Genomic DNA, 15,136 nt, shown 5'->3' on the forward strand with positions numbered 1-15,136 from the left:
GGCTGCAAAGTCTTGAAAATAAAGATATTCCTAGTGGATTTTTATTTTTTCAAAATATGCTAAGTTTTCACATGTATTTCTGAACCCTGTATTTTTTTCTACTGATTTTTGTTGTTGTTGCTACATCATGCTATTAAGATTAAAATTGCTTTATAGCAACTATTCATATTTAGTATTTGGTAAAGCAATGTTTTCCTTACTAAAATTCTGTTTTGGAAATATCTAGATGATACTCTTAAGCATTCATAATATTTATAGTCATAAGACTATAAAATATTTTTTCTTCTTCGAAAGAAACCCACATTGGGACTCTGGTGGAATTGCATTACATTTATACATTGATTTCAGGAAAAGGACTTTCTGATATTAATTTTTCACACAAGAACATGGCATGACTCTCTACTTGTTCAGATCTCTTTTGGTTTTTTTTGTCTTTAAATACGATTTCTTAATTTGTTTCAATTGGGTCTTGACATTTTAAAAACAGTATTCTTAGTTGTTTTATATCATTTGTTTTTCTTATGAGTTGTGTATTCCTTTCCCATTTCTGTTTCTCACTGGTTATTACTATGAAAGAAAAAAGCTACTGACCGTTGTATGTTTAACCCATCTACCATACTAAGTCCTCTTCTGATTCTAAAATTTTTATGACACTCTCCTCAACTCCCAGTATCAACCTCCCTTACAGCCAAACTGGCTTCCTTTCAATTACTGAACACCTCATCTCCCTCCTGTCATGAGTTCTTCTTAACATACCTTCTCTAAGCCTAGAAGTTCTTCTCCAACTCCTTGCCTAGTTAATCCCTGCTTATCCTTTAGATCTTGGCCTAAGCGCCCCTTTCTCAGGGCTGCCATCTGAATTAACTTGATCAGGTTCCCTGTTTACCTGTTCTCATGGCCTTAAGTACCTCTTCAAACATCGACCACAGTTTATAATGCATACATTTATTTGTGTGGTTACATATTTAATGACCCTATATCCCTCCAATTACTAAACCACATGAAGGCAGGTCCTGTGGTTAGTTTTGCCCTCCGTTTTATTCTGAACGGCTGGCACAGAGGAGGTGCTTAGTAAGTGTGTGATACGGCACAGGCACCACAGTCCTGGGCCCTTGGGCCTCAGGCTCTGAGGTCACACAGTTGGTTTTACAAGACCAGCTACAAGCTGTGTGAAAGCCTCAGCTTCCTCATCTGTAAAAATGGGATGATAAGAATGGCCACTCGCTGTGTGGTATTAAATGAGATAAGCAAAAATGAGTGCATCATAATTCCCAGCACAGAGAGAGCAGTGTGTTCTGCTGTTGACTTCTATTTCTTCTCATCACCAACACTCTCATGTCTGTCCTTGTGGAGGCACTGTCTGTGTTTTACGAAACATTCCTACCCAAGAACGAAGTACAGATTTTCTTTTTGCTCCATAGAAGTGGGCAATATATTTTCAACTCCATTATCACTTTCTGAGTGGGAATTTTTGGTGAAGTGGACACAATGTAGGAAATGTCAGTAATACCATCAGGTTTTTCATAAATTGTGTGAATGGCTTATTTCTTAGGAGGTTGCACATGGCAGCATATGTTACTACAAATAGCAGTTAGCATAGAAAAAGTCCTATCCAACTTGATAGAAAACATATTAAATCCAACGTTCCCTAAAACACAGTTCCATGTTGCTGATTTAGAAATTGCTCAAGTCTTTCAAAATATAAGACATATAAAATACTTTATTTTTATAATATTTTCTGTGCATATGGATTTTAAAAAATTGTTTCATTACAAATTTTCAATATTTTTACATTTTATCATATCAGCTGGCCTAAATCAGGTATATTTTTTAAATGAATGCAATTTCTTTACAACAAAAAGAAAATACATAGATATTTTTAAATGTAGATGGGGAAAAAATAAAAAATCAAAAGAGTGACATAGCCAATAGAAAATGAAAGTATTTTATTTTAAAAAGGAAAATTTGTAAGTTATAGCCTATAATTAGTCTTAGTATCTAGTAGAGTGACATATATCAAAAGAGAAGAAATGCATATCATGGAGGAAAAACAATATATTAAGTGACAAATTATATTTGCCGATTAATGAGCATCTAGTACATATCAGGAACTATATTAAACAATTAACACAAATCTTATTTAATGCATATAACAGAGGATGAGTATTTTATTCCAAATTTACACATGGGGATAGAGGTTAGGTAACATACCCAAAGTCAGACATAGGTATTGAGTTGCAGCCCTGGAATTGGAACACATATCTGGCTGGCTCCAAAGTCCAAGTTCTTTCCACAAGAGTCCACTACTGATAGACTCTGCTATCACATTTTATTTGACAACAATTCTGAATTCCAATGCAAAATAACTTCTGAGCAGTAAGTAGTTATAATTGTCCCTGTGTACATCATCATAAAAATATATTTCATTCTCAATGAAAACAGCATTAATACATTTATGGGTGCCGATTGCAAAGCTAATCCAATAAACCATTTTGATTCTCAAATTATTAGACTTCCTATCCATGGCTCTTTCCTAGCCTTGCTATGTTGCTTTATAGTAATGTTACATAACAATAGCAAATTATTCAATATCAAATTTAGTCAATGCAAGCTCATGTTGCCATTACCTTGTCATTGAATGCCTACTATTAAGGTGCTTAATGAAGGCTGTTGTGCCTGCCTATGTGGATATCTAGAAATGCCGTCCCTGTGTATTCAAAGAGCCTGCTCCTGTGACAGAAAAAAAATACCATCTGACCTATTATTGACTTATATTAATCCCTTATTTTAGGAGAGACGATAGAAACTTCCAATAAGAGACTATTACTCATATAAACGGACAATATTGTGTATGCTTATATCCTTTGTAGGTCCAAGGACCATGGTAAAAGCAAATATCATTTGGATTCAGATAGAAAATATTACATAGTCTTATAATACAGAGGTTCTTATAGCTCCATGATATTAAACTTATCTCTATCCATACTTAGATGTTATGATACTAGTTTTCCACAGAAAATCTGCCAAGTTAGTAGGGGTTTCATGTAATAATGGTTTAGACATGGAGAAAGAGAAGAGAGAGGGAGATAGCACAGTTTTTAAAAGCTGAGCTTTCTTTCATTTTTATGTTTTGGCACTTCAGGGTATTTTATAATTTCTAATAGAATTTATGAGATGTTGGAAAAAACAAAACATTGACCATGAATGAATTTTATAACTAGAGTTATAAAATAATGTACATGCTACACACCAAAAAACTTTCACCAAACACATATTGACTCTAAACACTCAGCACACTTCTTTATAGCAAGTAAATGTACATGTATCTACATAACAGTCTAAAGACATGTACATTGTCTTTAAAAATAAAATCTCATATTCATCCACTGCTGCACCTGTATTAGCTGATTTCAGCATGACATTCAATAAACATGTACTATTACAGAAGTAGCTACTGTTTAGCAGATTAACAGATATTTCACAAACTTGCTGTTGATTAATGAATAATTACTATCAAAGCTATGTCATTTAGTATTGTTCTCTGTTTAAGCATTTTTATAAGAGTTAGAAAGTCCTTTCAATGAAATCATACAGCATGAAAATTATCCAAAACTATTTACAAATACAGTTTTCTGTTCACTGACTCTGATATTCTCTGAGCTTCCTCACTGGAGTCTTCATCATCACTGTATTCAAAAGCAGAACCGCTGTCAGTATCTGAATAATCCATAGCAAAGGTTTAATACTGACGCTTCTTGTTCTGAAGCAGTTCCTTTGTGTCTCATGGCTAGTAGGGAACACAACAGTAGATTGATACCTCAGGGGAACACAGTGCATGAAGCCAAGGTAGAGATAGTTCATGCAAAGCTCCTGTCCCAGGAAAGGCTCTCCTTTCCATCTCTATGGCACTGTGACTGCCGCCAGCAGAGTCCTAGCATTCTCTCAGTGCCAGCCTTCATGGAAACTGACACTACTCCAGTTGCTTATGAACTTATGGCAATTCATGGGCTGGAGTCCTTTATTCTCAGTCAAGTGTAATGGCTTAATGCCCACAGTTAAGTTTGGATCACACAGGACAAAAGGAATCCTTTTCATCTCAAAATCAAAGGCAATCTTACTACAAGTAGGATATTCAAAATGGATAGGATGTGACAAGCATCAAAGAGCCACTGAAAGTGAAATTATACTTTGAATTAATTATGAACTAGAGTTGTAGAGTTTGTGACAAATTCAGCAGTGCTATTTGAAAGTGTGGTCCCAGAGCAAATAAATGTTCTTCAAAAAAATGTTGTATCAGGTCATTCACTGACTCTATTTTCTATTTAGTCATGAAGTTATTCCAACAGGATTTACACCTCCCACGTTCTAATAGAACACACATACTAAGTGTAAAAAGAATTAATACATGCAAATAAATACTTGTCTTCTAACCAAGCTTAGCAAAGAGTAAGCAACCAGTGAATAATAGCTTGTCATCATCATCACCACCACCACCACCACCACCACCATCATCATGGTCATCATCATCACTTTAGGGTCCTCTGACATCAGGAACCACGTGACCCTTTGAATAAATATACTGTATTTTGCCATGAATAACATGCTCCCATGTAAAATGCACACCCACATTTTTGGCTCAAACTTTCAGGGAAAAGAATCTTTGTTTTAATTTTTCAATTCAAATTTTCATTTGTTTACATTTAGGTACTTATTTTTTGTATTTCTAAGAAATTTTAGCATGTAGTTTTGTTTGTTTGTTTGTTTGTTTTTTAGCTGAGCCATCCTGCTATCTGTTGGCAGCTCAGCGGCTGCTCAGCTCGGGCTGGACTCGAACCGCTGTTGCTCAGAGCTCAAACTCTTGAGCGAGCTCTTAACCAACTGAGCCACTCGGCCGGCCCAGCATGTAGTTTTTAACATATTATGGTACAAGAAATTTTATGTACTGGTAACAAATCTACAATATTTACGCATTATAGAAGGCCAAGAACTCTTTGTTGTTGCAAGTTTGTTCTAAGTTCAACAAGACCAACGATCATATTCTAGGGTATTATTTTGCATACAGATTCATTATTGATTTCTAGAGCTATACTTTTAACTCATAAGCATAAATAAAAGAATTAAAAACATTTATATAGGTACAGAATTAGTACTACCCATGTATAATGTGCATCCCTTTTTTTTTTAGCTGAGCCATCCTGCCACCTGTTGGTAGCTCAGTGGCAACTCAGCTCGGGCCAGGAATCAAAACGGCAACACTATTGCTCAGAGCTCGCACTCTTGAGTGAGCTCTTAACCAACTGAGCCACTCGGCTGGCCTATAATGTGCATCCTTATTTTTCCCTCACACATTTAGGCAAAAAAGTACGCATTATACAGGGCAAAATATGGTACTTTCCTTATAAAACCTCCTTCCCTAATTTTTTATAATTATATCAGTCTCCCAATTCTTTCCTGACATCACATTCTCAATATATTCTCCTGAATCTTCTCTAATTCACTGTAATCTAGATGTTTCTCCAAAATTCTTTTTATTGCCCTGATTTCTCTTATTGGGAGAACTGCATACAATCCTCTGGCATCAGCTATTAGTTTTATATTAATGACTTCCAAGTTTTCATTTCTAACATTTACTTCTCTCCTACTGGCCATCCCTGTCTGGAAATTCCATTGCAATCTCTAATTCAAACCTACCTCATTTTCTTCTAACCTCAAAACCACTATTCCCCTTGGGTGCTCTATCTTGGTAAATGATATCACTGTTCTTGCATTCACCTAGGCTTAAAAGACTAGATTCTTTTTTCTTTTTTTATTCTCTCTCATTCCTTGCGTGCGTTGATTACATTGGCTCTGTCTTTGCCTTTCCTCTTACATCTATCTTTCCTTTGCATTTTCATAGCCACTGCTTCTACTTCGGGTCATCATCACCATTTCTAGTCTGGAATGCTAATATGGCCTCATAACTGATCTCTCTGGTTCTCTTCCTTTCAGAGGCCAGACAATCTTTTTGAAGACATTAAAAACTAAGCTTGGGAGGATGTGTTCAGTTAGCAAGATGAGTCAAGAGATGTATTTTCTAAAAAAACAAGAACAACATGCACAAAAGCTCCGAGATAGAAAAGTGTATTGTACAACAAAAAGGTTGGAATTCAGGGACTGAGGAAAAGGAGGCAGGGGGCAGGAACACATCATTCGGTACAGGTAGGCTACTCTGAAGATTTATTTTTAAAAAGAAATTCACTAGGTGAACCCTTTTTCCTTTCCCTTTTATTTCCCTTTCCTTTTTATTAAATAAAATTTAAAAATTAGTTGAAAAGCTCAAGCTTAATTAGAGAAAATAATTTGTATGCCATAATGAAATAATCAAGGAAATAATTTTAGATGAACAATTTTACTTATTAAAAGGAATGTTGCAATATAGCCTTTTATATATTAAAGAATATATCTAAACAGAAAATATGATCTTTTCTTTAGAATTTTCCAATGTAGAATATAAGAGTAATGAAAGAACAAAATGTATTTTTAAAAAATCAATGTATTATGACCACCATAGAGTTGAGTGTAGAGAAGATCAACTTTCTGGAGTCCAAGCAAGGCAGTCTCTGCCTTCTCATCAACAGGGACTCATGACATAAACTTAAAGAGAATGCTTCCCTAGGCAGAACAATTATAAGTGTTATCCATAAAGTAACTCCAAAGTTCATTCTTCCTGGTAGTATAGGTGAATATTTCCATTTACTACATCAATTCACTTCCTGAGAGAATGCAAATCCTTTTGGATCTGTACCCATGGAAGGTCACAATAAGAAAATCAGGGCAATCAATTTGGAATAATTCTGTTATCACATTTTTTTTAAATATTACTCCTACTGGGTTGATGGCATAATGATTTTTTCATGTGATATATGAACTTCACATTCTACAGCATACTTCAAGACAATGAACATAAACATTCATTAGGTAAAACTAGGTGAAACTGTTGTGTTGTTTGTTTTTTTTTCAGGTAAAAAAAATGATCAATTTTTGGCAATGTCATCTGTGTTTGATCTTATACATGGAATTAGCAAAAGTGAAAGGGGAGAAAAAAGCAATTGCAAAGGGGTATATATTGGTATTTCTTTCTGTTGTCCTGCCTTCAGGACACTAGCTTAACTGAGATTTCACAGCTATCCATACTGCTTCCATATTCCATATTTGAATGTATTTATTCCTCAGAATGTTGATGTCATTAATGGCTTTTGCTCTTCTATCTAGTCATTAAATATAATTCTCTCTACATTTCATAATTAGAGTAAAGAATAACCACTGAAAAAATCCTGAATTCTAGTTTTTGTTGTTGTTGCTAGAGTACAATGGTATTTACTCTGTACTCTGACTTCAAATATTATCTCTTTGGCAAAATAATACAAATCTAAAATGTCTCCCCAGACTGTATTTTATGGAAAGAAAGAAGAGCTTGTTGTTTTCATTTATTCTGTTGCTTTATTAGTTGTTTAGGAATACAGACTTATCAGTATAATGCCATTGCTTTTTTAGGGCCCCATTAGGTCTTTTTCTGAATGATTTCAAGATGTTTTAAGAGGAATAAAAAGAAAAGTATTTTACTCTACTAAAATTTTAAATATCAAACCTGGAGCAATATAATCGATGTTCTGTTCATTTTACTCAAATCAAACACTCACTTTCCTGTTGATTCTATACTTCCCCTTCTGTTATCCATACTTTATAACATAATCTAGATTAAGATAAATCTGATGGTTGGTTTTACTTTTCAGACATTGTTCATATAATTTTGTAATGTAAGTGGCCAAAACAAGTTTTAATTTTTGGAGAAGATATTAATAGACTAATTATTTCATGGGTGTTTCATGGATCATGGGTGTCTCATGCATCATGGGGATCTCAAGGTTGTATGCTTTAAAGAATAAAATAATGCATTGATCCTTTCCTCTTTCTTTGTTTCTTCTACATTAATTCTTCAATTTCCCCTATCTTTAAAATAGAGAAAAAGGAAGCATGTTGGAATGATTGCTGGAATGTATGTACTAGTAAACCTCAGTGATGCATGTTTGCAATGGACATTAAGTTGCATGGTCCCATATTTCAAAAGGTTTCCTAAAGTGCCCTCAGGCCAGGAGGGTGTTTTCTCTTGTAAAAATTTCTAGGCAGCATGTCAGGAGAGTGTCTCCTATTTCTTGTTCTATTGTCAAGTTAGTGTATGACCTTGAGAAAATGTCCCAGTCTCTGTTTCATTTTTCACATTTGAAATGGTGATTGAAATCACTGCTCTGTCCTCCTCTGTAATTAGTTAGAATTTTACCAAAGCGGAAACTTTTTAAAAGTTCTAATTATCATGGTTTTCAATGCTCCTAAGATGATTCATCCTGAATCCAAGGATATTTCTTTAGATAGAAAAGGATATTACAAGTCTGTAATTGTGATGTACCATCTGAATATGTAAGAAGCATATCACAGCATGGATTTTCATATTCATAATTTTATGTGATGAATGAAATGTATTTTCACTTAGAAATCAGACACGTCCACTTGACATAATATATTCTCATAATTACAAGCCGAGGACAATGTAATAAATGTCCATGAAATAATATTTGGGTAAATAAAAATTAAAATTCAGATTTTCATTGGGCTTTTTTAAGGAAGAGAAATATCCAGAATTTAAAAATATAGTTAAACTTTTGAGATTATACTTAATAAATATATAATTATAATAATGTTCCCAGCCAACTGAGCAGCAACCCCACCACTGAGAAACGTGGACCTTGGGGATACAGACAATACCCCAACAAGATTGCCAGTCACAACCAAAGAAGCCAACACGGTCTTCCAGGCGGATCTCGACACCCCTTCCTGTCATCTGAGATCAGCTAGGGCCAGAGTTCCGTGAATCCCCCAATACGCAGGGACAGCTCTACACCTCTGCCCAGCAGGAAGCAGGTACAGAAGAAAAGACCTCCTGTCCCTCAGCTTCCCATAGAGATTTAAATGAGGATCGATCACGTCTCTCAAGGGGAAAACAAGGCAGGCAGTTAGAGGCAGGCATTGGGTCTCTGCATTCCTGCACATCCCACAGAGTGAAACCATCAAGGGGACCTCCCCTCTACACCCAAAATTCTCCTTTGTATTGTAATTACCTACCCTTGCGGGACAACAAATGGGCACAAAATACCCAACTAGATCAGACCAGTCACTCGCACCTGCGCAGTACCTCTTGTCAATCACAGGTGCCGATCAAGTGGTCCCATGCCCTTAGGGGAACAGCCCATTCTAGAGAAGGGATAAAAAACCCAAGTCCTGGGAAGTCCGCCCTGCTCTTTTTGAATGCTTCTTCCCTTTCTGAACCCCCTCCTCCCTTTTTTTGAGCCTTTTGAGCCTCGCCTTTGCGTGTGGCCGCTCCAAATGCTTTGAAATGTACTATGTCTTCTAATAAACTACTTTTTCACTCCTTTTAAAAAAAAATATATATATATATAGTTAAACTGCAAAATATCTCTTATTTTTTACTTGCTCATCAAATAGTTCCTATTTTGCATTAATTGAATAAACAAAATTCTTTGGTGATTTTAGAATTCAGTGCATCTAATAGGCTATCATTTCATCCAAATTGAAGATTAACTTTGAATCAAAGCTAAACAGAAGAAACAACATAATAGGTAAAGAAATGAAAGTCATGGCTACATGTATACAAGGCCAATTTGAATAAAAATTGCTAAAGCCAAATGACTGCATACAATATAAGCTCCTACAGTTGGTGTTAGTTAGAAAAAGCAAACAGGGTATTGGACTTACTAAATATATCAATCAATTTTTACCAAGAATTTTGGTATATTAGACATGCCCTAACTGCATAGTACTATAGCATTCTGTGTAATAACAAAGTTGGAAAAAATGTAAATATCTATCAATGTGGAATTTATTACAATTTCATAAGATAAATGCAAGGGAATGTTAAAAATATCAAAATAATGATATAAAACCTGTATGTGTATTATCTCCAGGATACCTTAAGTGACCATGATGCAGAAACATGAGTGTATGCTCTCATTTATATAAAATACACACACAAACAAATAAGCATACATTAAAATGAATGGATTGCTTCAGGATGGCAAAAGATAAAGTAATTCCAATCAGGGAAAAAAATGTGTGACTAAAGGTCAGAGGAAGGAGGGGGAATTATATTTGTAGCTTTTGAATTTTATGTTATATACTTGAATTACTTGTCATAAAATAAATATTTTTTGAAGTAACTACATGAAATAATAGAAATTGACTCCTACAAGCAATTTGTGGTAGAGAGGCTGGCTGGTAAGCTATTTTAAGCTCCTGGAAGGCCTCATCAGTGTTGATTGCACGGTTAGCTGCTATTTGTCCCTGGGCCACCACCCCTCACCATCACCCCAAAGCCATCCCCAGCTAGCAGGGCTACAGCTAACTTATGCTGGCCTACTCTGACTACACTGAACAGATACCAGCATAGCAGGTGCAGCGAGTAAAAACATTTGACACAGTATTCTCCAGTGTCACTTACAGCACTGCCTTTTGCCCCACTTTCACTAGCAGCAATTACAGGAACATTATGACAAACTAAAGAGAGTATTTTTGCAGAAAGGACATCTGATTATTAAGTTAGCATGCTTCACTGTTAGTGTGGTGGTTTGAATCTCTTAAAAGATTAAGCTACCAACTGTATGTATATATATATATATACAAACATTTCATATAGATATCCATGTATGTATATAATAATTAATAGTTTAATATTTAATATTTCTTTGAGATTGTATTTTTGTCATTTCCATTAGTAATCAGGAAATAAATTTTCTCTCCATAATAAATTGTTCATTATTAATCACACGGTGTACATTAATTGCACATATTAAGTCATAGTAAATTTTTGCACTGAGAATATAGTCTTTAGAAGGTTCTAATATCAGATGTGCCGTTAATTAGCTGTGTGATCTTGAGTAAGATACTTAAGTTCTCTCCACTTCTCAATTTTCTTGGTAAAATAATAGTATTTAATAGGACTAATTTTGTGAATAAGCAATGAAATATATGAATAGCATCTAGATTAGTGCCTGAGTATCCAAATTACTCAATAAACAATAATTATACAACACTACTATTATTTCATTTTTATTATTATAGAATGTCTAACCCCAATAGGTTCTATTCACTCTTGTTTACCTACTGGTGGATCATCACTGCCTTCATGCTTCTTCTATTAAACTAGAAAGTTCCTGAAGGATTAACAGTTATTTCTTCATAGTGAGTAAGTCCCTCTGTGGTTAATATAAAAACATGCTTCAAAGTGCAATCAAGTCTTTCAGATTACATTGACTACATTTTCTACTATGGCTTACTGTCTAACCTGAAATTTGCAAAAATTAATGAAAATAGTTTCATGCTATAATACAGAAAAGAATGACATTCCTTCATTCATTCATTTATTCATTCATGCAATAATGCAGGATTGCCATATTTAGCAAATATAAATACAGGATATCCATTTTTATGTGAATTTCAGAAAAATAATCAATTTTTTTAGTTTAAATGTGCCCCATGCAATAACATACTTATAGTAAAAAATTAGTCATTGTTTATCTCACATTCAAATTTAACCAGTGTCTTGTATTTTAACTGGCAATCATAAATAAAGTTTCTGAATATAGACTCTGAGCCAGGTGCTATCTTATGTATAAAAAGGGGTAAAGGACAAAATTCTTGTCCTCCAAAATGTGACAATCTAGTGGGTAAGACAGATTGACAGTTATAATGCAGCGTGATTGGTGTACGTCAGAGGCATGACTAAGTGACACAGAATCGCATGGCAGTGCCCCAACCCTGACTGGGAAATGCATGGTAGAGATGCACGGATTAACGATGGAGAGGCTCATGGAAAGCTATGGGAAGAAAGGATGCCTCGGATAAGAAATAATATGCATGTGGAAATTTGTCAATAGAGAAAGTAAGGCGGTCATATCACTAGGAACAGCCTGTGAAAAAGTAGGAGAAAATCTCGTGTGTAGAGAACAGTGAGTAATTCATAATGGCCGAAACCCTTGGAGCAAAAAGAAAAGGAAAGAGAAATGAGGCTAGCAGCCCTGGGGCTGCAGAGATTATAAATGGCTATATATCAACTGTACAAATACCTTTAAAAATCCAACAGATTGTTTTACCACGTTCTTAAACCTATATAAAATCTCTAAAGGGGAGAAAAAAACAAACAGGATTAGCAGGAGGTAAAGCATGGACAATGTGCAACCCAGTTGTCTGGGATTTGTTTTTTGGGTTTTTTGTTTTGTTTTGTTTTTTTATTGTTGTTTTTTTTTCTCTGAGAGACTCAAGTGAATTGCTAGGAAAAAAGCATTAAATCCTTCCTGGATAACTGTAAGAAGAAAAATATAAAGTCAGTGGTAACAATGTTAGTACCAGGAAGTCTTCCCCGAGTCACACCACCCAACTGTTCTCATGACTCCCTCTACTCAATACGTCCATATTTCAGTTTACATGACAGTAACTGACAGATAGGAGATGTTTGGAAAACTGTTCTCTATTTGTCCCTTGTACTCTCGGTTCGGCAGAGATGACTGTGCATCTACTCTGTATCTCATATCTCACCTACCACACTCCATGCAGAGCCACTTCTGTGTGAATGCTGAGGTGCATGTGGACTGAGTATTGACCTTAATATTACTAAGCCATCCTTAATTGAGCACCTACTACATTAGGAGCACTGGGAAGACAGGCAGCAACCGCCATGCCCTGTTATTTTGAATTTATAGCTGAGAACCCTGACCCACAACTGATAACAGGATAGGATCATTTTAAAAATAGCTATGGCATGATTGAATCTGACCAAAACCTTTAGCTTTGTTGATACCTGGGAGAAACCTACAATCACTGAGCACTTCTCTGTGCCAGGTATTTGCTGCTTAAAAGAGAAATCTCGTAATGATACAATCATCTGGTGTCAGAAAACTATGCCCCTGAGCCTGTTTTTGTACAGCTCTCAGGGTGCAGATGGGTTTTTCATCGTTAAAAAGTTAAAAATAAAGGAAACAAAAACAAACAAACAAAAAGAATATGTGACAAAGACCATATGTGATATGCAAGCCCTGGAATATTTACTATCCGTCTCTCTACAGAAAAAGTTGGCTGGTTCCTAGATAAATGAAGGATCTGAATGTCAGAGAAATTCAAGGACCTGCCTAGAGTCACACAGCTAAAAAGTGACAGATGCAGATTTTAAATCAGAATCACCTATTCCCAGTGTCGGTGTGCCTTCTAATAATCATGCTATCTTTCTGACCTTAGAAATATCTATCCTTGCCAATGTCAAGGCCATCAAAGAGTGTTACTCCGCAGGCTGTATTTACTTGACCATCCTAATTGAGTAACAGCTTATCTGTGAACTGTCATTCACCTAACTCCAAGTTCACTGTCATATGACAAACACTGACCTGCCACTCCCTTCCATTCGTGTGATTTTATGCATCTACTTTCCCAGGACAGACAATCTAATCAGGCCCAAGTGTCTAATTAATGTTTTCTCAGCTAACATAAATGAAATCTACACTGCAGCTAATTACTTAGTGATTCAACAATGACTTTGGCAGACTTGAACCACATCTAAAATAACTCAAAAGAAAATGCTCAATAAATATGACCTGTAGTTTCATAAAACGTCATACCAATTTGATAGATTTTTAAAGATCACACAGAAAATAAGGTTCTTATTAAATAATGTCTCGATTGGAACTTTTAATAATCTTAATTAAGACACCTACTGGTTTTAATTATGTGTAGATACAGCACGATGCTCACAAACATCAGTTGCTATATTCATTCTTAATCACGATGGAGAAATCTATAGTATGTCACAGCCAGTCACAGCTGTCTAGTATTTCAATTTGTGTACAGCAGAACACAGTTGATCATATCATTCCATCAGAAACATACTGTGTGTTTTGTTTTTTTTTAATTCTGTTCCAGATTGTGGGTTGATATCCTTTATGAACAAAACAGCCAACTCTCCTTTCCAAGGATTAGTTTCATTCTTTTTACCTCCCTCCCTTCTTCCTTCCTTTTCTTTCTCCGTTTTTTCCTTCTTCATCTTTCCATCCATCCACTCATCCATCCATCCACCTAACTGGTGTATCTAAAATGTGTAAGAAACCATGTTACAGCATCTGACAGATACACTGATGTAGAATGTATTAGCCTTACTCTCAAGAAATTTGTAGTTTAATAAAGGCAAGTATAAGAAGTTGGAAATAAACCTTTATTTCATGCTAATGATAGATTAGCAACTATGAAAAATAATTTATTTGCCAATATGTAATATTTAGAGAGTGATCACCACATGCCAATTTCTGTAATAGGGATTTATACTTTCAAACTTACTTCATCTTCACAGCAATACTATGATTTAGCTACTATTCTACTTCCACAGTTTGACAGATAAATAAACTGAGGTAAATAGAGATTAAGCAAATTTCCCAATGCCATAGAGTGGGTGATTGGCACAGCAGTGATCCAAATCTAGGTAGTCTGACCATAGGTACCACACGCTATATATATACTTCTTATATCACAAATTATCATATTTGACCCTCACAATAATGCTATAATAGATACATTTTTAGAGTGTCATCTCAGATTACCATCATCACAGTTCTCTAATAATTTCCTTTACTCTAAGCCCACCTAGGTGAAATTTTAATAGCCCTTTTCTTTGCCAGTAGGCTTTCATGCTCAGAGCTCCTTAGACATAGCATCTTGGAGTTGAGCAATCACCGCTAACTTGGTCCTGCTCAAACTGGCCAATCAGATTCTGTTTAGGGGGAACTGAGAATTGAGGACATTTGTACCTGCGAACAAGTGAAAACTGGGGAGATCTGGTTGAATGATTGCAACTACATGGATAGAAAAGACAGAGAAAACGGGTCTACAGAGAAAACGGGTCTACAGCAAGAAAAACTGAGACATGTACATAGAAATCTGAAATAAGAGAGAGAATCCTACTTGACCTGAGTAGGTTTCTTGGCTTCTCATGATAGTTTTTGAGAAGTCCAAGGAAACTTTTCCATAAGATAGCTCATTATCTGCCCAG

At 35.3% G+C, this 15,136-nt stretch overlaps 1 protein-coding gene across 1 annotated transcript in view; it reads right to left on the reverse strand.

The window, feature by feature from the left end:
- Positions 1 to 15,136, reverse strand: part of PRKG1 (protein kinase cGMP-dependent 1) — a 1,201,019-nt gene that overhangs the window by 135,789 nt on the left and 1,050,094 nt on the right. Inside the window, exon 8 of the mRNA XM_019651487.1 lies at positions 3,641 to 3,787. Within this exon, the coding sequence (XP_019507032.1) occupies positions 3,641 to 3,787 (147 nt within the window). The remainder of the gene's footprint in view (positions 1 to 3,640; positions 3,788 to 15,136) is intronic.

This window comes from Hipposideros armiger, unplaced genomic scaffold (assembly GCF_001890085.2).
Source record: "Hipposideros armiger isolate ML-2016 unplaced genomic scaffold, ASM189008v1 scaffold_161, whole genome shotgun sequence".
NCBI lineage: Eukaryota > Metazoa > Chordata > Mammalia > Chiroptera > Hipposideridae > Hipposideros > Hipposideros armiger.